Source organism: Hyperolius riggenbachi, chromosome 3 (genome assembly GCF_040937935.1).
Source record: "Hyperolius riggenbachi isolate aHypRig1 chromosome 3, aHypRig1.pri, whole genome shotgun sequence".
NCBI lineage: Eukaryota > Metazoa > Chordata > Amphibia > Anura > Hyperoliidae > Hyperolius > Hyperolius riggenbachi.
Window position 1 is genome coordinate 52974741 of NC_090648.1, and position 23606 is coordinate 52998346.

The window sequence follows — 23606 nt, forward strand, 5'->3', positions numbered from 1 at the left end:
CTCTGTTATTGGGCTGATCCCCGCTCTCGCTGAGTAGCAGCAAGTGCAGTGATTGGCCCAATGACAGAGCCTTGAAGTGGTTAAAAAGCATTTTATCAATAAGGTGTAAAAATATCCCCTAGGAGAAAACTTAGGTGAAAAAATGAATTGGAAAAAGGAGAAAGAGTGAATAAGAGCCTATGGGCTCAATTCACAAAGCGGTGATAATCCAGTTAAAGACTTTAGGCGTGATAACCATTTTTATCATGCCTAAACTCAGTTTAGGCATGATAAGTTTAGGCATGATAAGTTTAGGCATGATAAGTTTAGATAAGTTTAGATCACGCGCAAAGTCCCGCACGCAAAGCAGCGCCATTAAACTCTATGCAAAGTGCACCAGACTTTGCTAGCGCAAAACTTTCGATCAGCTGTGCACTGCGGTGCTAACTCAGTTGGTGCTTAAACTTATCACGCCTAAAAACTTATCACACCTAAACTTATCACACCTAAACTTATCATGCCTAAACAGAGTTTAGGCGTGATAAAGGGCTTTTCACTAGCGTGCTAACTGTTAGCACCGCTTTGTGAATCAGGCCCAATATATTTTAATCAGTGATCTACTAAATACATATCAAAAACTGAACCTGAACTGGGGCTTGATTTTCTAATATTGGAGAAGTTTTGTCATGTCCATAATCCTTCCTGTGCATAACTGGATTTAGTAAATCTTATTTTGTATGTTCCCTTGTAGGCCACAGTCATGGTTTTCCAAGCCACTGCTAAGTATCTGACCGATGCACCAACACAGACAGACTTAAATATGGACGTCGCATTTAAACTCCCTGGAAGAACAGCAAGTACAACGATTCGGCTAAATAATGCTTTGAACTCTCGCACTGAACAGGTGAGAAATCATTTATGGGCTGGTGTAAGCAGTTTGCCTGGATATCACAGTAGAGAGACATAAAATACTAAGTAGGGATGCTCATTCTGATTCTGTGGAATTAAAACTTACACATTTCCGTTTGAAATACAGAAATCAGAATTCCGCAGAAATTTGATTTACTGCAACTCTGTAATTTTAGCCAGGTAGAAAAAACAAAGTTCTTTAAAAGTAATGGTTAACTGATCAAGTTTAGGGCCTGTTTCCACAACACGCAGATTCTGCATGCAGAAAACTGACTCCAATGAATGCCTATGGGAAATCTGCATCAGAAAAATCACGTTCAGTGGAAACAGGCCCATAGACATTCATTGGAGTCAGTTTTCTGCATGCAGAATCTGCATGTAATGGAAACAGGCCCTAAATGATGCAAGCTTTCAGGCATCTAGTCCCCATCTTCAGGCATATTCCCAGATGTTATCTGAAGTAAAACACTAAGGGCCTGTTTCCACTACATGCAGATTGGATGCAGGAAAACTCACTCCAATGAATGCCTATGGGCCTGTTTCCACTAAACCCAATTTTTGTGATGCAGATTTTCCCATAGGCATTCATTGGAGTCAGTTTTTCTTCATCCATTTTGCATCCAATCTGCGTGTAGTGGAAACAGGCCCTAATTCTGCCGGTAAATAGTAAACACAAAGATGACAGTTTGTGCTGGTTTCTATTTAGCAGTTAGATGTCAGGTGGGTAGTAGGCTGGAGCCAGTGAGCTCATGCAAGTATATAAGAAGTCCAGCAGGTTTCTGAAATTCATGAAATTAAGTCACTCATATTAACCACTTCACCACTGAGGGGTTTTACCCCTTGAGAAGCAGAGCAATTTTCACCTTTTAGCGCTCCTTCCATTCATTCGTCTATAACTTTATCATTACTTATCACAATGTAATGAACTATATCTTGTTTTTTTCGCCACCAATTAGGCTTTCTTTAGGTGGGACATTATGCCAAGAATTATTTTATTCTAAATATGTTTTAATGGGAAAAATAGGAAAAAATGTGGGAAAAAATCATTATTTTTCAGTTTTCGGCCATTATAGTTTTTAAATAATGCATCCTACTGTAATTAAAACCCATGAAATATATTTGCCCATTTGTCCCGGTTATAAAACCGTTTAAATTATGCCCCTATCACAATGTTTGGCGCCAATATTTTATTTGGAAATAAAGGTGCATTTTTTTCAGTTTTGCATCAATCCCTAATTACAAGCCCATAGTTTATAAAGTAACAGTGTTATACCCTCTTGACATAAATATTTAAAAAGTTCAGTCCCTAAGGTAACTATTTATGTATTTTTTTTATTGTCATTTTTTTTAAATTACAAAAAAATAAATAAATTGAGGAGTGTGGGAGGTAATGAGTTAATTTTTTGTTTAAAATTAATGTATTTGAATATGAAAAATGCTTTAGGGTGTAGTTTTACTATTTGGCCACAAGATGGCCACAGTAACTTTTTGTTTATGCGACCTGCAAGCGTCGGAAGGACGCTTGCAGGAAGTGCTATGAGGCTGGGAAACTTTTTTTTTCCCACAATGATCGCGCTGCTTCTCATAGAAGCAGCGGATCATTGCGGGGCTTAGATTAACGAACGGGAATGTTTTTTCCCATTCATTGATCTCTGGGTGAGCGGGCGGCGGCGTGCACGAGAGCAGGAGCATGCGCACGAGTAAGTGTGAGCGTGGGCAGCGGCTGGAGCGCGGGAGGTGCGGATATCTCTGTCTTTGGAGGTGAAAGGATGGAGAAAGTAACAGAGATATCCGTACGGCTGGGGGAAAAGTGGTTAAACAAGGTATCATGAAACCCATTCCACAATTTAAACCTTCTGTTAATGTCTTGAAAGTCTTCCTAAATTTGTACTCTTTTTTTTCTTGATTGCTTATTTTTTAAGGGTAATTTAAAAAATGAACACTTTCAGATCTTGCATGCTGTGTCCTGGTTCACAGAAGTGTTGGGCCACTGGTGTGTCCATTTTACCCTCATTAATTTTAAAGCGGTGATGGTTCATTCTTGTGTGCAGTTTTTTTGTCCTTTTTCCCCTATACAGATGCCTATAATTTTAGCCCAATCACAGATCTCAGAAGCATTGGGCCAATAAGAGAATGCTGAATTTTCGAGCGAAAATCAGATCCCCGCACTACTTTTAGACCAATAGCAAGATTGATTTTCTGTTTTTCCAATTTCCGTTTTTTCCGATTTCCATTTTTCTGATTTTTTTTTTCATTTTTCTGCATGAAATGGGAAAAATGGAAATTCGGAAATTGGAAAATTGGAAGTCAGAAAAATGTTAATCGGCATTGGTGGAAGTCAGAATTTCTGTGGAATCAGAAATGGGTACCTCTGACCATCTCTGATACTAAGAACTGTAAGAGATGGAACATAAAAGGCATAAAAGGCGTGCAATATAGCTATTACATAAGCAAAGCAGATTTCAGGCCTCTTACACACTATATACAATTCTGATTCCTATTTGCGACTTTGACGCGATTGTACATGCGATTTTGAATCGGTATTGCATGCTGCGTTTTTCTTTTTGTTTTGATAGCATCCAAGGAAAATTTTATACAAAAAATGGAATCACAAATTGGATTTTCAGTGTGCAGGGAGCTTTAGTGGCTTAGTGGCACTTAAAAACAAAGAGAGGGCATTGGGTGTTTCGAAATTTTAATAGATAATTTTACCAATATTTTACTATGTCCTCTGTACTCTAACCCTGACATGAACAATCCCCTATCTATGCCTAGCAAGAAACTTTCTCTAGCGATGCCTAACAAAAATCCCCACCCTATCTATGCTTAAAGGAAACATCCGAGCTAAAAGAAAAAGTAGAAAAAAAAAAACAGATCTACTTACCTGGGGCCTACAGCCCCTGGCAGCCTTTCTGTCCCTTGCTGCAGCTCTGGTGTTGCAGGATCCCCTACGTTGCAGATGCCGACCTCGGCAGGTCGGCACCTTGTGCACCTGCGCTCCCCTCCCCTACGTCTGCACAGAACGCGCCAGTCCACGTAAGCACGATAGCAAGCGGCGAGGTTGACATCTGCAACGGTGTGGATCCTGGGAAACCTGAGCTGCGGCAAGGGACAGAGAGGCTGCCAGGGGCTAGAGGAAGTCCAAGGTAAGTAGGTCTGTGTTGTTGTTTTTTTTTTTTTTTTAGCTCGGACCTATCCTTTAACAAGAACCCTCCCCATCCATGCCTAACACTATCTATCCCTCACCTACTTCTAACACTAACCCCCCCCCCAATTACCGCTATTTTGCACTGGAGTTTGGCTATATAGCCGAAAGCGGTACTCTTGTAGGCGCCTATGGCGCACCCAAATATATTGGGTGCCGCGTGCCTCCAAACTGTTAGTTTGAGGTGAGACAGCCAGTAAAAAAAGGAGTATTAAAACACAATAGGTGGACACAAAAAGTAGCAAAGGGATTTGGTAGCTTAACTCATGTGGGAATCAGTAAAAGCCAGACTAAGTTAGCTACAAGATTTTTTCATATGACTGGATTGTCCATTCCTCCCCACATTCCTCCTGATCAATCCCCAAATTGGGCAGGGGAAACAGGGAATAGGAGGGAACATAGCCGCAAACTTGAATCTTCCTTTCTGAAAATTTGTGTTTAGCTGAAAGTAACATTTTTAAGGAGTGGTTTCGGCAACAGGAAGGAACAAGGAGAGGAATAGACAGTGCACAGATATATGGATCCAGCATGAATATACCTCGGTGCTTACTTTAGGTAGCATTGCCTCAGGTCAGGTACTGAATGCAGAAGGATTGCCAGCCACATAATCAAATTTCATTTACCCACTGCTCTGTGTTTAATATGCAGTCTGCAACCTTACCCTGCACTGCAAGCACTCCAATCTATTCAAAAATGTTTCTGCTGTAATAAATCTTATCTCAGTCATCCTGGCTCTATTTTTTCGATTGCTAATGAGAGGGAAGCTAGTCATCACCGCTCCCATATTACTGCTTCCCACTGATTGGCTGAGGGCAGTTCAGTGAGCTGCTGAAATCTAATCATTGCTGTGCTCACATGTATTTACAAAGCAAGCTAGCTATGACAGTGCAGTATCTAGAAGAAAAACTTAAGGGAGGAAAGGACATCAGGTTTGGCTTCAGTCTAAGGGAATTAAGATGGCAAATGTCAGGAACAGAATTATCGTTATTTACTATATGACAGTCACTGAAATCAAACTAGGTATATACTGTATATATTTTTTTCTGGTGCAAAATAATTTGTTAAAAAAGGAAAAGTGTATCACTTCCTCATCCCCTATGATGCAATGTGTCCCTAACTATTCTTCAGTGCTGATGTTAACACTTTATTTTTATTTTGTTTTGAAAACATAATATAAAGAGAGTCTTGCTGCAAATTATTTGCTATATTCATCCAATTTTAACAAAAACATGTCTTGTTACAGACTCAGAAAATTGGGGACTTTGTGGTCACTGCAACAGGAAAAGGACAAGGAACTCTTTCAGTAAGTTCTTGACTATTTGCTAAATCCATAAATATTTCCCAGAATCTTTTTCTTTTCATTAAAGTGGACCTGAACTCAGAACTTCCTCTCTGATCTACGAGATGCACAACAGCAGCATCATAACCTTTAGGGCTGGAACCCACAGGAGCACTTTTGGCAGCGTTTTGGCAGCACTGCGATACGCTAGCAGTTTGCCAAAACGCTGGGCTAATGTTAATGGATGGGGCAACTTCCACAGGAGCGTTTGCGTTTCCCAGAAACGCAAACGCAGGACCTGCAGCATTTTGGGAGCGTTAGCGCTTCAATGTAAAGTATTGAAACGCTAGCAGAAACGCTCAGCAAAACCTAAACTGAGCGGTTTTGCTAGCATAACACTGTAACAAAATTAAAAATAATTCACAGGACCAATCAGGATAAAAACGCAAAACGCAAAACGCTACGCACCCGCTGGGCAAAAAAATACAATGTTGCAAAAAACGACCAAAAACGCGCATGAATCCGCTTGCAAACTGCTCAGACAAAACGCTAGCGGTTGCGTTTTGTGTTTGCTGATTTCAGTGGGTTCCAGGCCTTAAACAAAAAAAACCCAAAACATTTCTTTGTTACACCTGATACAAATCCTGCAATAGATCTTCACTATTTCTACTTCCTGATTCGTGGAATCATACATTTTGTTAACAGCCTGTGCTTTCAAATGAGCTTATCTGCCATCTCTGCCACTTGCAGTCATGTGACATGGGAAAGATCAAATTACAACTTGTGATTCGACACAAATGAGGGGGAATTAGACAGGCTAAGCTCTCTAAATACATACAGGGTGCATTCCTCCCTGTTTTCCTTCTGTCCTGTGCAAGAGTTCAAGTCCACTTTAAAGAGAATCTGTAAGGACAAAAGTGCCCCTATGGGGTACTTACCTCTGGAGGGGGAAGCCTATGGCTCCTAATGAGGCTTCCCTTGCCCTCCTGTGTAACACTGACAAACATGTCGGCGGATGCACGCAGGCACAGTAGCGTCTGCAGCAAACATAAATACTTACCTTTGAGGTCCAGTGCAGACGCTGTATCATCTTCCCCCTCAGGCTTCAGCAGAAATAGCGGAGCTCGATTAGGGTCGGCTCTACTGCGCAGGCGCGAGATGCCTGCAGGGCGGACCCGATTGGGCTCAGCTACAGTGATGAGTGAAAAAATGCCGATATTCTTTTTGCATTTTTTTCTTAATTTTTTGCAAAAGTAATGTTTAATTCGACTTTTAGAGTGAAAATGCCATTGAAAATAATTTTGTAATAAGTTTGTGATTTTTCGCATTTTTCGTAAATTTTCTCGCTAAAATAAACAATCTGTTTTTTGTTTTGTTTTTTGAGGTATAATAAACAATTTTTCACATTTTTGCAGTAAAAAAAAAAGGATTCTGTTCAGGTTTTTGCAATTTTTTACAAAATACAGTGCATTTGTGCGAAAATGTTCGTAAAATGGAAAATGCCATTTTCTATGCAAAAATGACTTTGGCGAAAATTCGCGAGCAACGCTGCTCGGCCATTTCCCCCCGGAGACCAGGGAGGGGGGGTTGGTACTGCACCTGCGCTGAATCTCATAGGTAAATATTGCCACCTGCTGCGGACTGAGGGAACCAGCGGGAGGGAGTTAAACAGGAAGAGGGGGAAACCGCATTAGGATCCAGAAGATTCCCCCTCCGGAGGTAAGTTCCCCCGGGGGCAATTTTCTTTATTACAGAGTCTCTTGAAAGCTCAGATATTCAATTCTTTCACCTCTATCACCCCTAAGGGTCCGTTTCCACTTGTGAGGTGGTAATCGCCGTGCGCCGTTTCGCATGCAGTTATATGCGAATTTGCATGCAAAATCATATGCGAATTAGCATTGGATGATGATGTATGCAAATTTAACCATGGCAGTGCCTGTGTGCTTTTCCATTGATTTCATGCAAATTCGCATACGATTTCGCATGAAAATTCGCATACCAAAGCCGCATGCAAATTCCCTATTTAAATACATTGTATGCGAATCGCATAGCGGTATGCAAATTCTGATGGCTCTGCTGTGCAGATTTTTTCTGCGCGGAAAAATGCAAAGGAATCCTGACAAGTGGAAAAAGTCCCATCCACTTGTATTGGCTATGCGAATTTGCATGCGGCAAACGCATGCAAATTTGCGATAGTGGAAACAGGCCCTTAACCCACTGCAATTACTGGAATAGTATATCGGGTGGTGGAGATAATCTAAAGGCATAATCCTCCACTGTCAGTATAGCCAACAGTTTTATGGTGCGGAGTGGACAACGGCTAAATCAAGTGGATGATGCCACTTCTAATACAGATCCATCAAGTATAAGTCAGCACCTCCTTGGTTATTTGTAACACTTTATTGTGATGAGTAAAATATGAGTAAATATGAGTAAAAGATGCCCAAAAAGTTCAAACCAGGTAATATCATGGGGAGCTAGCCACCAATTCACCATGTGTTGCCTCCAAAACTTACCCCACAGCTGGTATCCTCAGACATATACGGTACATATGAGGGGGGCGGGGGGGAATTTGGTCACCGAGATGCTAAAAATTCCATTTTGCAAGTTGAATGAAGCTTGGAATTTGGCCAAATCCAATGCAATCTTTTTTTTTTTTTTTTTTATTAGCCAGTGTAGACCATCTGCATTAAAACTGCACGCAAGCCCAGAATAATTAGCACCACATTAGCCATCTCTACTAAATTTCTGTGCAGAGAGTACTCAGAAAATATATATATACATATATACAAAAAAAACTCCACCCATTGCCACGTGATAATAGGTAAAGTTGCATTTGAATGCAAGTTACATCCTGACTGGCCAATTCCTCCGTAAGAAAGGAGGCGTGCCTACAGAAACTCATAGATCAGTGTAATGTATCACAGGAAGGGCTGTGTAACATCAATCACTGGGGTTCTCGAAGAAGAAATGAGACAGAAGGCCTTTAGGAAGGAGAGTATGTATCTCTTACATGCACACACCTCCTCCCATACTATCACACCTCGATGGGTAGAGTTCCCCTTTATCTTTTGGTGGAACTGTGGACAAGTTTAGTAGAAAGTGAAGTTATGCACTGTGCTTATTACTAATTATGTTATTTCCCAAAACAGGCCTTTGTCTCATATTATGCCATTGAGACAGAGAAAGAGAAATCATGTAATAGCTTTTTTCTGTCAGTGGAAGCTATGGATGAGCCTTTAGGTGAGTACTATTCCTTAAAGGATAAGTGTAACTTTGCAAAGAGAGTAATAATATCTGATGGATTCCATGATTTCAGTGTCAGGACTCTCAGGAGCTCTGTATGTTAAACTCTTATGTATCAGGTTAAAGACATAGGGGTGACAGACACAACACACAACGGGATTGATTCACTAAACCGTGCTATGACAAATAGCATGCCTTATCAGAGATAGCACGTCTTATCAAAGTTAACATGCCTTATCAGAGTAGCATAGCGAGCGCTACAAACTTATGCCTGCTAATTGGCAATGGCACTCGTCCTGGCCTGAGCCTCTGCCGGTTTGTAGCGCTCGCTATACTACTCCGATAAGGCGTGGTAACTTTGATAAGGTGTGTTATTTTTGATAACGCATGCTATCTCTGATAAGGCGTGCTATTTACTACAGCACGATTTAGAGAATCAACCCCAACATAAAATAAGCAATCAGGTACACAATGTCAGATCGTACCCTGGTGTAGTAGTCCAAGTTATACAGGTTCATGTATTTCTATGAGCAGGATGCAGCATAATCTGGTAGGATACACAAGGAGGAGGGGGCCCTGCCAAAAGCTTACAATCTAAGGGAGGGGTGGTGACATGAAAGGAGGGGGGCTGCATCAAGATTCCATGATGTTCTGTCTAGGCTGGGATGGTGTTCAGCAATCAAACTGAGGTTATCAAGCAGAGGAAGTTACCTTTGCTGTGTAGCAGAATTGTGTTAAATTGCTGGTAAATTCTGGTTAATTTTATTGTTCCACCCTTAAAAATGCTACCCTTTAAAAAAGCGCACTCAGCTGACATGTCACCCAAAGAAGACTAGATGCCTTTCTTAAAGGGATGATCAATGATATACATAAATATTTCCAAATTTAAAGGATCAAGACCATGTTGTCCGCAGCATACTGCGCAGATGCAGAACTACTGCGCCTGCACAGCACACCGCAGACAACGTGAACTTAAATGAGCACAGCCATCACTACACAAGCATTGCTGACAGTTTATGTCCTGGGACTGGGAGTGTCAACTAATGAAAACCCTTTGTTTGTGGCGGTGCGTTAAACAGTGAGTCTGGTCTGTCAGTGTGAAGCAGTACACTACTTACACTACCTGATCCACACGCAAGATGTTTTAACCACCCTGGCATTCTATTGATTGCGTCAGGGTGGCGGCGCAGCACTATTTTAAAAAAAATGTTTTGTTAAATCATGTAGCTAGCCTAGCGCTAGCTACATGATAGCCGCTGAACGCCTCCGGTGATCAGAGCAAACAGGAAATCCCGCCATGGCGACGGGGGATGATCGTGATGATGTCACTGACGTCAACGACGTTGCTACGTCAGAGGGAGTCCCGATCCACCCCTCAGCACTGCCTGGCACTGATTGGCCAGGCTGCGTAGGGGTCTCAGGGGGGGGGCGCCTATTATGCGTCGGGTAGCGGCGGATTGGTGGCGAGCGGTGGCGATTGCATCCAACACGCAGCTAGCAAAGTGCTAGCTGCGTGTTTTAAAAAAAAAATTGTGAAAATCGGCCCAGCAGGGCCTGAGAAATCCACCGCGGCGGTAATGGACGAGCTGAGCTCCTCATTACCGCCAAGGTGGTTAAAGCACTTTATGCCTCCAATTTAGGAATGCAATGTGATTTCTGCCCTTTAGGAATTATAACCCTACTCTGCGTCAAATATGTAATTTTCCGAGGGACTTTTGGCATGTATCCCACTCCAGCATGCCCCCCTCCAGGTGTTACACCCCTTGAAACAACTTTTCCATCACTTTTTTGTGGCCACAAATAGTCCCTGTATGTTTTAAAATTCGCCTGCCCATTGATATGTATGGCGGATCACCCCAGTTTACACGAACCCCATCTTTTTCGGAAGTTCGTGTTCGCAGTTCACAAACTCAAAGTCTGAAGTTCGGGCTATCTCTCGTAGCAGGCGTTTAAACATGAGGAGCGTTGAATTCCAGCGAGTCGGGCTATCACAAATTAAGCGCCTCACTGGCAAGTTCTTTTGCCACTGAATTCCGGAGAAGGCCGTGTAGGAACACCCACACACCTTCCTGGACTGCTTCAGGACCTCCTGTAAGCCTGGGAACCTACACACAAATTGTCGGATAATAAGATTCAGCACATGTGCCGTGCAGGGTACATGTGTCAACTTGACCAAACTCAAAGCCAACCAGCGATTGCTTCCATTGTCACACACTGCTTTATGTGCTAAAGTGCTGTAAAAGCCGGGTCAGTGAAAAATGGCGCCCAGCACCGTTTGATAAAAATGGCGCCCCATTCACTTACATTATCAAACAATATTTATCGTTTTAAAAGGTTAAACAATGGCGCCGACCTTTTGAATGAAATTTTTCATTTTAAAACTTTTTTTTGGTCTTGCCTCAACGATATTTATTGTTTTAAGCCCTGCTTTGCTGCCCTTTGGAAAATGTCTTCCCGCCGACTTTAACGTTTAATAGCACAGCCCCCTTAAAAGCTAAAAACACCATTTGCAGGGGATGTTAAGAAGAAAATTGTGAACGAGAGGAATTTTTTTTTTCAAAAAGACCTTATAGTTTTTGAGAAAATCGATTTTAAATATCGATTTTGAGCCGGCTCATTCGATTCAATACAAAAAGAACCGGCTCATTGATGAGCTGGTTACTATACCTTAGGATGCGTCCTGTGCGGACGCATAGCATCAGCTCCCGCGATCTCTCCCCACCTGCCTGCACCTGCCACCCTCAACTAGGGTGGCACCTGGTGCACCCATGGTGCATCAGGTGCCAGGCTAGGTGAGGGTGACAGGTGATGAAGTGGGGGGTACAGCGGTAGCCGGTGCTATGCGTCGGTACGCAGGACGCATTGTAAGGTTATAGTATTGCTAATTGGCGTGGGAGATCTTCAATCAAGGTAATTGAAGATCGCAAGAAAGTAGATACTTTATACGATGGATCGTTTACTGAGGATATATTGGCGTGGGAACATTTTTTTAAAGGTACAGGTAAGTATTTGTGGTTTATTTAGAGCATTAAAGGACTTTTCTCATTGTTGCATTTTTATTTCATTTAACCCTTTGTGGAAATGGGTAAGGGGTACTTTGTACCCCTATACTCATTTATCCTGGTAGGGGGTGGGCATCTGGGGGTCTCCTTCTTAAAGGGGACTCCCAGATGCCACCATGAACCCCCCCTAGGGGAAGAGACCCTTGTCCATGGATTGGACAAGGGCTCCGGGGGGAGGCTTGGCCGCCCCTCCCCTCCAGAGCCCCCCATACCATGGACCATGCGGGCTGGTATAGTTCAGGGTGCGAAGCCCCAGTCGGCCGGGGCTCCGCATTCTGGCTATCCCAGCCTGCATGGGGGACAAGGGGTTACAGAGGCTCGGGAGGGGGGCCCCACATCAATTTTTTCAAAAAATTTCCCACACTCAGAACATAACACAAAAATTTAAATTAAAAAAAAATTAATAAAATGTTTTAATTTTTTTTTTAAATATTGTTTCCCAGTATCTTTTTAACATATCCTGCAAATTTGGTGTTGCTAGGATTTAAGGGGACTTTGCTATTAACTGCTCAAGTCGGCGGGAATTGTTTCCCTGCAGAAATGTCATTACGCGATTTAAATAGATAGTTTTTCTCTTTAAACATTTAAAATCGATTTTCTCAAAAACTATAAAGTCTTTTTGAAAAATGTTTTTTTCTTCTTGTTCCCACTGTTCTTTTTAACAATTCCTACACATTTGGTGTTTCAGGCATTTGAAGGGGCTTTGCTATTAACCGCTAAAGGCGGCGGGCGTTTAATTTTCCTACGGTCAGAAGGAGAATATTCAAAATCGATTTTCTCAAAAACTATAAGGTCTTTTTGAAAAAAAAAATTTCCTCTTGTTCACACATTTGTTCTTAACATTCCCTGCAAATTTGGTGTTTTTAGCGTTTAAGGGGGCTTTGCTATTAAACATTAAAGTCGGTGGGCAGACATTTTCCAAAACGGCAGCAAAGCAGGGCTTAAAATGATAAATATCGTTCAGGCAGGACAAAAAAAAGACACGTTTTAAAACGATAAATTTCGTTCAAAAGGTCTGCACTATTTTAACCTTTAAAACGATAAATCGTTTTAAACTAATATCGGGCAGAAGGGGGCGCCATTATTTAACCGGCGCCATTTTTCACTGGACGCATAAAAGCAGTGCGCGTAATCAAATGGCAGTGGACTGTGGGCTGTATGCAGTGTGTCACCCACACAGAGAGGTATCCTATAGTAACTTCAATCACAAATACGGTTGGAAGCTATGCACTGCTAATGATAACGTGCTGAAGGACTATAAGGGCCAGCTGAGACTGGGCTATATGCAGTGTCACACACACACAAAAATAAAAAAAAAAACACATCAGAACAATATTAGCCCTCAAAAGGGCTTTTTTGGGGTGCTTTCAGCAATACATTTCAGTAAGGAGCAAGCTAAACAATGGCCTAGCTAACTGTCCCTGTCTCTGCAGCAACCTCTCCCTTCCTCTCACTAAAGCAGCAGCCGGAGACTGAGAACATGGCCGGCACTCCTGTATTTTTATAGGGGGGGGGGGCGGGGGTCTGTGGGGGAATGCAGCCTGATTGGCTGCCATGTGTCTGCTGACTGTAATGTAGGGGGTCAAAGTTTAGCCCAATGATGAGGTATAGGGTTTGCTACCTGCTGCAGACTCGAACAGCCTAATTTTGCTGGTAACTGTCTGTTGGCGAACCGATCGGGTCATCTCTACAGGTAATAGGTGTGACATAAGTGAGGCCAGAAATACAAACTGCATGAATAAAATAATCACCTACCAACACTAAACATCTCTCTGGCAGGTTTTATTTTCAAAGCCACTCAATGGTAGAAGTATAGTCCTGCTGCCAGAATAGTGTGCAGTGAGTAGGTAGTCAGGCTGGCATGTTTTGCATGCCCTTTCCGTTGAGTACAGAACAAATATTCACCCTCTTTGATCCCCCGCTGCTCCTCAACAAGCAATCGATAAAAGTTACTGCCATTACCAATCCACTTAAACGACTCCCAAGGTTAAAAATAAAAGCAATCTTTAATTACCTGGGGCTTCTTCCAGCCCCTATGGGGCCCTCACCATAGCTCCGCTGCTCCCTGCTGGCTGCTCGTAAAGCTCCCGAACTGTCAGCAGGTTGGTGCTTCTGCGCATGTGGGGGAACGCTGCCACCTGCACCCAAGTGCACCGACATCATCAGGTACGTACTGCATGTGTGCAGACTACTGCACAAGTGCAGTAAGTGCCCGGTGACGAAGTCACACTCAGGCGTGGGTGGGCGCGTGCACCTGAGCATGCGCAGGATTACCAACACACTATTGATCTTTATGAGTGGCCAGTGGGACAGCAGGGAGCACCAAACCTGCGGCGAGGGACCCACAAGACTTCTAGGGACTAAAAGAAGCCCCAGGTAAGTAAAGATTGATTTTATTTTTTACCTCAGGAGTCCTTTAAGATCAAAAATTTGACTGAAATTGTTCAACTGAGGCCTTAATGTTTATTCAATTTTCATTTGATTTGTCAATCAATTGCCTAGTGTAGGCTGTGAGAACAATACTTTATTTTTTTATTTTTTTATTCTTAGAACCCTAAATTGAAAAAGATTCCTACTGTTTGACATTGTATTAACTCTTTTAGCAAGAAGACCAGAAGGGGCCCATGGTACAGTTTCCCTCAGCATTAGCTTCAGGTGAGTATACACTAGTAAAAGTTCTACATGTGTCTGTGTTGGGATGGTTTCAGCCCAGGTACCACCAGGCTGGTGGGTAGAAGTGAACACTAGGGTTATCCTTAATTTTAGGCGAAATTTAGAATCACTACGAAATCAATTAAATTTACAAATCGTAATTACGTATAAGCGTAAATGCAAAGATTACACAAAATTTTAGGCGAAATTTAGAATCACTACGAAATCAATTGAGTTTACAAACCATAATTACTTATAAGCGTAAATGTGAAAATGTACGCGAAATTTGCATAATCGTAAACTAGCTGATTACGATCATCACTGGGCAGAGGTGAAGGAATACATTACCTGGTCCCGGGTTATCGCGTCTACTCCACTAGTTTCGTCACTCCTCCACTAGTTTGCAGCTGTCCTGCAGCCAGCCAATCATCATGCGGCTTCAGTCCCCACATGGTGCTTGGCTGGCTGCAGGACTGTTGCAAACTAACTAGGTAGTGGAGGAAACGCCATCACCAGGACCAGGTAGTGTATATAGATACAGGTAATGACATCTTATTACTGAGGTTATTTAACGTTTTAGGACATTTCTAAAGCATTTTACCACTAACCGCCTTAACACAGGATGACTGCCGCAGAGTGGCTCTCTTGTTCCTCCAGGACGTGCCATTGCGTCCTCTCACTCTTCCCGAGATTTGCAGGGAAGGAGCGCAAGCACCAGTTCACTGCAGAGGGATGCAGAGGTGCATAACGATTAACGAAGAGTCTGCCGGCCTAATAGTCATGCTCAGCTTAGACTATAATGTCATGGCCTACTCGCCTAGAGCACTCTAAATGATTCCATGGGGATTCTGCTTGGCAGCAGTAAAGGTGCTGGCATCTCTGATAAATTTACATGAGTACTATCTATTAAAACAACTTTTTTTTAAAGGTAACTGTCGGGCATAAAATCAAAAATCAATTCTCTATTTTTATCTGGTAAACAAATAATAAGGATGCTAACCAGGCAATACAAAAATTAAAAATTACCCTTAATTTTCTTCTCGATAGAATATCATTTACCAGGTCCCCTAGCTCTTATTTGGTACATCTGCCGCATAAGAGAAGTTGCAGTGCATGCTAGTTGTTTTTTCCCTCCCCTGTTCTCCTCATACATAACTAATGCAGCCTGATTGGCTAAAGTTTCTTTCACTACTGGTTTCCCCTCCCACACCTCTGTTCCTCGCTGATTGGCCAATGTTTCTTGTGCTGAAAAGTTGAGAAAGTGACTCAGCTGAAATCCGATCCATACAGATAAACCAGGTCTGCAAAGTCACACAATGATTTGTGACGATGCACTTCTTACTGCAGAGCTTTGTGGGAGTGGCTGAAGACTGGGAGGAGGGCGGGCAATGCATACACAATCAGAAAGAGGAGAGGAAACAGAGTAAGGGAGGAAATGTCATCAGGATTGGCTTCAGACACAGGGATTCTAAGATGAAAACTGACAAAAACAGAATTCTCTTTATTTACTATATACAACTCACTGAAATCAAAATGTGGACAGTGCAATGCATATGTTATGTAAGTAGAGCAAGTATTTATCTACTAATATAAGTGTTTTTTTCCTAAGATAGTATGGCTAACAGCTCCCCTATGTGTATGCAGTATGTTAGGGCACACATTACCACAAGTACTAGGAGTAGTTTCCTTTCTTACACAGCTCTGCCTCAGTTTTAGATACAAAAGTGTCCAGCTTTTAGGCCCATATGCAATTCACTTTTTCAACTGAGTTTTCACCTAGGAGATAATTTTTCACCTTCTATTTAAAATAACTTTTCAGCACTTTTCAATTAAAAAAGTACCGAAATGTAAATGAAAAAGTGATATCAAAATTATTTTGAATATTTTCTTTCTTACTGGTGGCTTAAAAAGCATTTTATCGACAAATTTAAAAATATCACTTTGGAGATAACTCAGGTGAAAAAGTGAATTGTATATGGGCCTTAGAGGGCTAGACCATGTTCCTGCAGAGGGGGGATTGCTATCAACTCCTCAGGGTATAGTTTAATAATCACCTTGCTGAAAGAATCTTAGGGCCTGTTTTCACTAGTGCAGTGTGATTTCTTTGCGGAAAATGCATAAACGATTTTGCATGCGGATGCGAATTCGCATGTGTTTGTATGCAAATTTTCATGCGAATTTGCATGCATTTTCGTGTATCTTTGAAAGTATGCAAATTTAACCATATCAGTGCCTGTGTGCTTTTACATTGATTTTACATGAAAACGTATGTGAATTCGCATGAAAATTCGCATAGCAAAAAAAGCTTGCAAATTTCCTATTAACATTACCGGGCGAATCGTGCATCTGTGCGGCGAGTGAATCCTGATGATGATTCTACATTTTTTTCCTGACAAATGGAAACAGGCCCATTTACTATCATTGGCTATGCAAATCTGCATTCAGAAAACGCATGCAGATTCGCCCTAGTGGAAACAGGGAAAGATTCCAGTAATGTGTTTATATAATGTAATAATGTGTTTATTATCTTTGTTTGCTTCTCTGACTGACAAAGATCCTGATAATGCCTTTGTAAACAGCGTCTCTCCCTATCAGCACGGCACCACATAGCAGCTCTCCTAAGTAGATGCAGCATGGAGTTAAAAGTCACAAGCAATCCAGTCAGTCAGGAATAGTGTATACACATCTCCCTGCTAGTTACATTTCAGCAGCAATATTACAGTTATTCTAGCTACATGTTACCTTCTCAGATCAGCCTCCTCCTCAGTGCTCCTAGCACAAGTGGTAGGGCTGGTGCACACCAGAGCGGTTCTGAAGCATTTTTAAAAATGCTAGCTGTTTGAAAACTGCTTGGGTAATGTATTTCAATGGGATGGTGCACACCCGAGCGGTTCGTTTTTTTTCCACAAACACAACCTCGGGGGCTGCAGCATTTTTTAGATTTCTGAGGCGTTTCTGCCTTAATGTTAAAGTATAGGAAAGTGGAAAACCGCTCTGAAAAACGCTAGATCAGAGTGGTTTTCCAGGCGTTTTTTGTTACAGTAGCTGTTCAGTAACAGCTTTACTGTAACAATATATGAAATCTGCTACACAAAAACGCTCCAAAAACTGCTAGGCATGTTTAGAAAACCTCTCCAAGGGCTTGTTCACACTACAAGAGCTTTTCTGAGCGCTTATGATTTTAAAAGCTCTTGCTAATGTTATCCTATGTGAGTGCTCACACTGGAGCGATGTGATTTTGTAAAAATCCACCATAGCATTGCGTCAGCAAGAGCATTTCAAATCTCTGGCAAGCTCTCGTAGTGTGAATCAGCCCTAAACATGCCAAAAAATTGTTCTGAAAATCTGCATTAAAAACCTCTAGCGTGTTGCGGATCTGCTAGAGGTATTTGGTGTGCACTGGCCTGTAATGTGTACCCTAATATAGAGTATTTAAAAAATAATTTAAATTAAAAAAGTTGTTTAATTGATAGTGTACCTTTAAGAATGTAAAGAGGTAAGATTTTGCAATGTGTAAACATTGACTAATTTTGTTAATTTTATAGTTATTCAAGTTAAGTACACTAAGGTAAATAAAACACACAGTTAAGTGAGCTACGTCAGTGTTCTTTCCTTTGCAGGCATCTAAAATCTCAGGACTCTGGCATGGCCTTGGTGATCATATCGATGATGACTGGCTTTGCAGTAGACACCGATGACCTAAACAAGGTAAGGCCTTTGACAGGAAGTCAAATTATCTGATATCAGTGGCACAATGGAAGCTTTTGGCCAGTTAATTGTTGTTATACCAGATTCATGTAATGAAATCTTGCCATACACTGTTTGTAGATGATCAGTTAAATGATCAATAGTTCCCTAATTTGAGTGGTTTATCTGCTCAACTATCACATTGTACCATTAGATATCCAGTTATCAGTAGAGATGGCCCAAACGGTTCGCCAGCGAATGGTTCCCGGCGAAGTTCCGGGGTTCGCAATCGCGGGGAACCGCAAACTTTTACGGAAGTTCGGTTTGCCCCCATAGTGCATCATGAGGGTCAACTTTGACCCTCTACATCACAGTCAGCAGGCACATAACAATGGAGCAATAGCATATGTGGTCAGTAGAAGAGCCAGGCACCTCTGGTGCCAGAGGTGCCTGACTCTTCTACTGACCACATATGCTATTGCTCCGTTGTTATTGCCTGATGAAGCTGGATCAAACCTGCGAAACACGTTGCATATTTGGAGTTCATAAATAAAATATATTGACTGTCTTTACTACAGTCGTTGTGTGTCTACTTGGAGGAGGTAAGTCCACCACTACCTCCTTTGTTTACCAAGAATTTGTTTTTTTAAGCTCATTTAGCTTCCTTTTATCCTCTTGGCGCCTCTGTTCTCTTGCATAATATTGAGTCCACCCTGGGTGGAGGGTTGAACCCCCTTTTTCTCATCTACAGAGAGCGACTTCTTATTCCTGAGTGGGGTCAGGAAAATCTCCCCACCTGTCTTTACAGTGGTTGCCTAATGGTAACCCTGGTTTGTGAGTATTAATATTTACTCTATCTAGTAACCATTTACCAGTACATGTTACACTATTGGGGCTCTTGGTGTTCCTTGTTTTTAGCAGGCACATTGTAGCCAATCAGGCTACACTCCTTCCTGGAACCCCCCCCCCCTTATAAAAGGCAGGCAGCATCAGGCATTGGACTCGCTCGTGTGCCTGCATTAATTAGAGAAGGGAAAGCTGCTGCAGACTCTCATAGGGAAAGCTTAGTTAGCTTGCTCCTTGCTGATTCTTATTGCTAAAAAACACCCCCCAACAGCTCTTTTGAGAGCTAATATTGTTCCTGTGATCTATTTTTTTTTATTGTGTGTGTGTGTCCCACTGACACTTGTGTTGCATAGACAGCCTTGGTAATTCCTACTGTGTGTGCCACTGCCAGGCTCAGCACATTCAGTGACTACCTGTGTGTGTGCCAGGTGCAAATTGTAATCCCATCACTGCATATACCTACTACCTGTTGTTCACTTCAGTGCACCCACCTATCTACAATACATGAGTGCACGCAGTGTCACTGTGCCTGTCCGGTATCTGTCTGTGTGTGACAAGTGCACATTGTAATACCCATCACTGCATATACCTACCTGTTGTACACTTCAGTCAGTGCACCCACCTACCTACGTGAGCACACGCAGTGTCACTGTGCCTGTCTGGTACCTGTGTGCAGGGCCGGGCCGAGGCATAGGCTGGAGAGGCTCCAGCCTCAGGGCGCAGTGTAGGAGGGGGTGCAGAATTCATTCAGCTGTCATTCCTAATTGTGTTTGAAGCAGAAAGAAATAATAAAAGGGGATACATGGCAGTGACTGCAAGCCAGGTAACTAGATATTAAGGTGTTGGGGAGGTTGTGGGCCCTGTGGCGCCTCTTAGTCTAATAGCAATCATTGTGTGACGGCTGGGGTAGGAGGGATGGAAGGGCGCACTTTGCTGTCTCAGCCTTGGGTGTAGAGATGAGCGTAATGACCTAATTACGATTTTGCGAAATTTCGCGTAATTAGTGTAATTACGATTATGGCCGTAAGTACATAATCGTAATGAAGAAGGATTTCGCGAAATTTCGCGTAAGCGTAATTTTCGCGTAATTTTCGCATTACAGTCGTATCATGCCGTAATTTCGCATTAAACGCTACCGTAATTTCGCGTTAAACCGTAACGCTCCGTATAATATAAAAAAGCCGCCGACTTTAAGGGTTAATAGCAAAGCCCCCTTAAATGCTAAGAGCCTCAAATTTGGAGAATATATTAAGGAGATCAGGAGGAATAAGAGGAAAAATTTTTTTTTCAAAAAGACCTTATAGTTTTTGAGAAAATCGATGTTAAAGTTTCAAAGGAAAAATGTAAACATTTAAAAACCCGCCGAATTTAACGGTTAATAGCAAAGCCTGCTTAAAGTTTAGGAACACCAAATTCCCAGGGTATATTAAGGGGATCAGTGGGAATAAGAGGAAATTTTTTTTTTTCAAAAAGACCTTATAGTTTTTGAGAAAATCGATTTTTAAGTTTCAAGGGCGAAAATGTCTTTTAAATGCGGAAAATGTCAGGTTTTTTTGCACAGGTAACAATAGTGTATTATTTTCATAGATTCCCCCAAGTGGGAAGAGTTTTACTTACTTCGTTCTGAGTGTGGGAAATATAAAAAAAAAACGACGTGGGGTCCCCCCTCCCAGACCTCTTTAACCCCTTGTCCCCCATGCAGGCTGGGATAGCCAGAATGCGGAGCACTGGCCGCGTGGGGCTCCGCACCCTGACTATACCAGCCCGCATGGTCCATGGATTGGGGGGTCTCGGAAGGGGAGGGGCAGCCAAGCTTTCCCCTCCCCCTCCGAGCCCTTGTCCAATCCAAGGACAAGGGGCTCTTCTCCACCTCCGATGGGCGGTGGAGGTGGAGGCCGCGATTTCCTGGGTGGGGGGTTCATGGTGGAATCTGGGAATCCCCTTTAAAAAGGGGTCCCCCAGATGCCCACCCCCCTCCCAGGAGAAATGAGTATAGAGGTACTTGTAGTACCCCTTACCCATTTCCTTTAAGAGTTAAAAGTAAATAAACACACAAACACATAGAAAAAGTATTTTAATTGAACAAAAAACATAACCACGAAAAAAGTCCTTTAATATTCTTAATTAACCATTAATACTTACCTGTCCCTTTAAATAAATGATCCCACGCAATATCCTCGGAAATGTTCTATCAGTTACAATGTAACAAAGTTATTATGTAACAACTTTGTTACATTGTAACTACGCCGCACCCGACGCCACTCGCCGCTCAGCCGCCGCATACACGTCCGTGCAGGACGCTAAGTCCCCGCAGCTCCCGCTGTCCACCCCGCCCACATCTGTCACCCACATGTCACCCACATGTGGGTGACATGTGGGAGAGGCGGGGAGGGCAGCGGAGCCGGCGGGGACTTAGCGTCCTGCACGGACCGACAGAGCTCTGAGCCATATAGCTCAGAGCTCTGAGAAGCATCTTTGTATTTGGGCTCCAAGGAGCCCCATTGGTCCTTAGCAGACCAATGGGGTTCCTTCAAATCAGAAGGAACCCCATTGGTCTGCTAAGGACCAATGGGGCTCCTTGGAGCCCAAATACAAAGATGCTTTCGAGAGCTCTGAGCTATAGCTCAGAGCTCTGTCGGGTCCTGCAGCGCAGACGCGGCGGCGGCGGTGAGTGACGTCGGGTGCGGCGTAGTTACAATGTAACAAAGTTGTTATATTGTAATAACTTTGTTACATTGTAACTGATAGAACATTTCCGAGGATATTGCGTGGGATCATTTATTTAAAGGGACAGGTAAGTATTAATGGTTAATTAAGAATATTAAAGGACTTTTTTCGTGGTTATGTTTTTTGTTCAATTAAAATACTTTTTCTATGTGTTTGTGTGTTTATTTACTTTTAACTCTTAAAGGAAATGGGTAAGGGGTACTACAAGTACCTCTATACTCATTTCTCCTGGGAGGGGGGTGGGCATCTGGGGGACCCCTTTTTAAAGGGGACTCCCAGATTCCACCATGAACCCCCCACCCAGGAAATCGCGGCCTCCACCTCCACCGCCCATCGGAGGTGGAGAAGAGCCCCTTGTCCTTGGATTGGACAAGGGCTCGGAGGGGGAGGGGAAAGCTTGGCTGCCCCTCCCCTTCCGAGACCCCCCAATCCATGGACCATGCGGGCTGGTATAGTCAGGGTGCGGAGCCCCACGCGGCCGGTGCTCCGCATTCTGGCTATCCCAGCCTGCATGGGGGACAAGGGGTTAAAGAGGTCTGGGAGGGGGGACCCCACGTCGTTTTTTTTTATATTTCCCACACTCAGAACGAAGTAAGTAAAACTCTTCCCACTTGGGGGAATCTATGAAAATAATACACTATTGTTACCTGTGCAAAAAAAACTGACATTTTCCGCATTTAAAAGACATTTTTGCCCTTGAAACTTAAAAATCGATTTTCTCAAAAACTATAAGGTGTTTTTGAAAAAAAAAATTTTCCTCTTATTCCCACTGATCCCCTTAATATACCCTAGGAATTTGGTGTTCCTAAACTTTAAGCAGGCTTTGCTATTAACCGTTAAAGTCGGCGGGTTTTTAAATGTATACATTTTTACTTTGAAACTTTAACATCGATTTTCTCAAAAACTATAAGGTCTTTTTGAAAAAAAAAATTTTCCTCTTATTCCTCCTGATCTCCTTAATATATTCTCCAAATTTGAGGCTCTTAGCATTTAAGGGGGCTTTGCTATTAACCCTTAAAGTCGGCGGCTTTTTTATACTATACGGAGCGTTACGGTTTAACGCGAAATTACGGTAGCGTTTAATGCGAAATTACGGCATGAACGAAACGCTAAATTTCGCGTTGAAAATTACGCTTACGGTATTTTCAATTACGATTTTAATGGCAATTTCGCTACGCTAATTTCGCATCGTAATCGCAAATTTCGCATGCGTAATTATAGTAATGCGAAATTACGAAAATTTCAGCTCAACTCTACTTGGGTGCTGGAGGACCTTGTCCCGGCTCTGCCTGTGTGTGTGACAGGTGCACATTGTAATAACCATCACTGCATATATTTACTACCTGTTGTTCACTTCAGTGCACCCAACTACATGTAAGCACACGCAGTGTCACTGTGCCTGTCTGGTACCTGTGTGTGACAGGTGCACATTGTAATAACCATCACTGCATATATTTACTACCTGTTGTTCACTTCAGTGAACCCATCTACCTACGTGAGCGCACGCAGTGTAACTGTGCCTGTCCGGTACATGTGTGTGTGTGACAGGTGCACAGAGTAATACCCATCACTGCATATACCTACCTGTTGTGTTCAGTGCACCCACCTACCCACGTGAGTGCACGCAGTGTGATATACCACTCCGTGCATACCTGTTAACTGCACCTGTGTATCTGCACATTGTATTAGTCAAGTCAGTGCATACCTTTCACTTCATCCCCCCCAATATAGACAAAACACAAGGCAGAGGCAGGCCACCGCTTAGGTCTATTCGAGGTTGCGCTGTCGTGATTTCCTGCGGCCCTCAACCAAAGTACAGTGTTCAGAAGAAGGCACGTGCCATCAACCCCCAATATTGTCAGGATGTAGTTGACTACTTAACACAGAACACCTCATCTTCCTCAGCCTCCTGCTCTGATTCTGGCACCTCACTTAACACTTAGTCGGCCGCCACCACCAAAGTGCCATCACCCTAGGGCTCAGCGGTGTGGAAATTATTTTGTGTGTCTGCTTT

The 23606-nt window shown here is 42.7% G+C and overlaps 1 protein-coding gene across 1 annotated transcript in view; it reads left to right on the plus strand.

Annotated features, from left to right (window-relative positions):
• LOC137562605 (venom factor-like) overlaps positions 1-23606 on the plus strand; it is a 316987-nt gene that overhangs the window by 254808 nt on the left and 38573 nt on the right. Inside the window, exons 30-34 of the mRNA XM_068274109.1 lie at positions 731-883; positions 5337-5396; positions 8525-8615; positions 14284-14335; positions 17953-18040. Of these exons, the coding sequence (XP_068130210.1) occupies positions 731-883; positions 5337-5396; positions 8525-8615; positions 14284-14335; positions 17953-18040 (444 nt within the window). The remainder of the gene's footprint in view (positions 1-730; positions 884-5336; positions 5397-8524; positions 8616-14283; positions 14336-17952; positions 18041-23606) is intronic.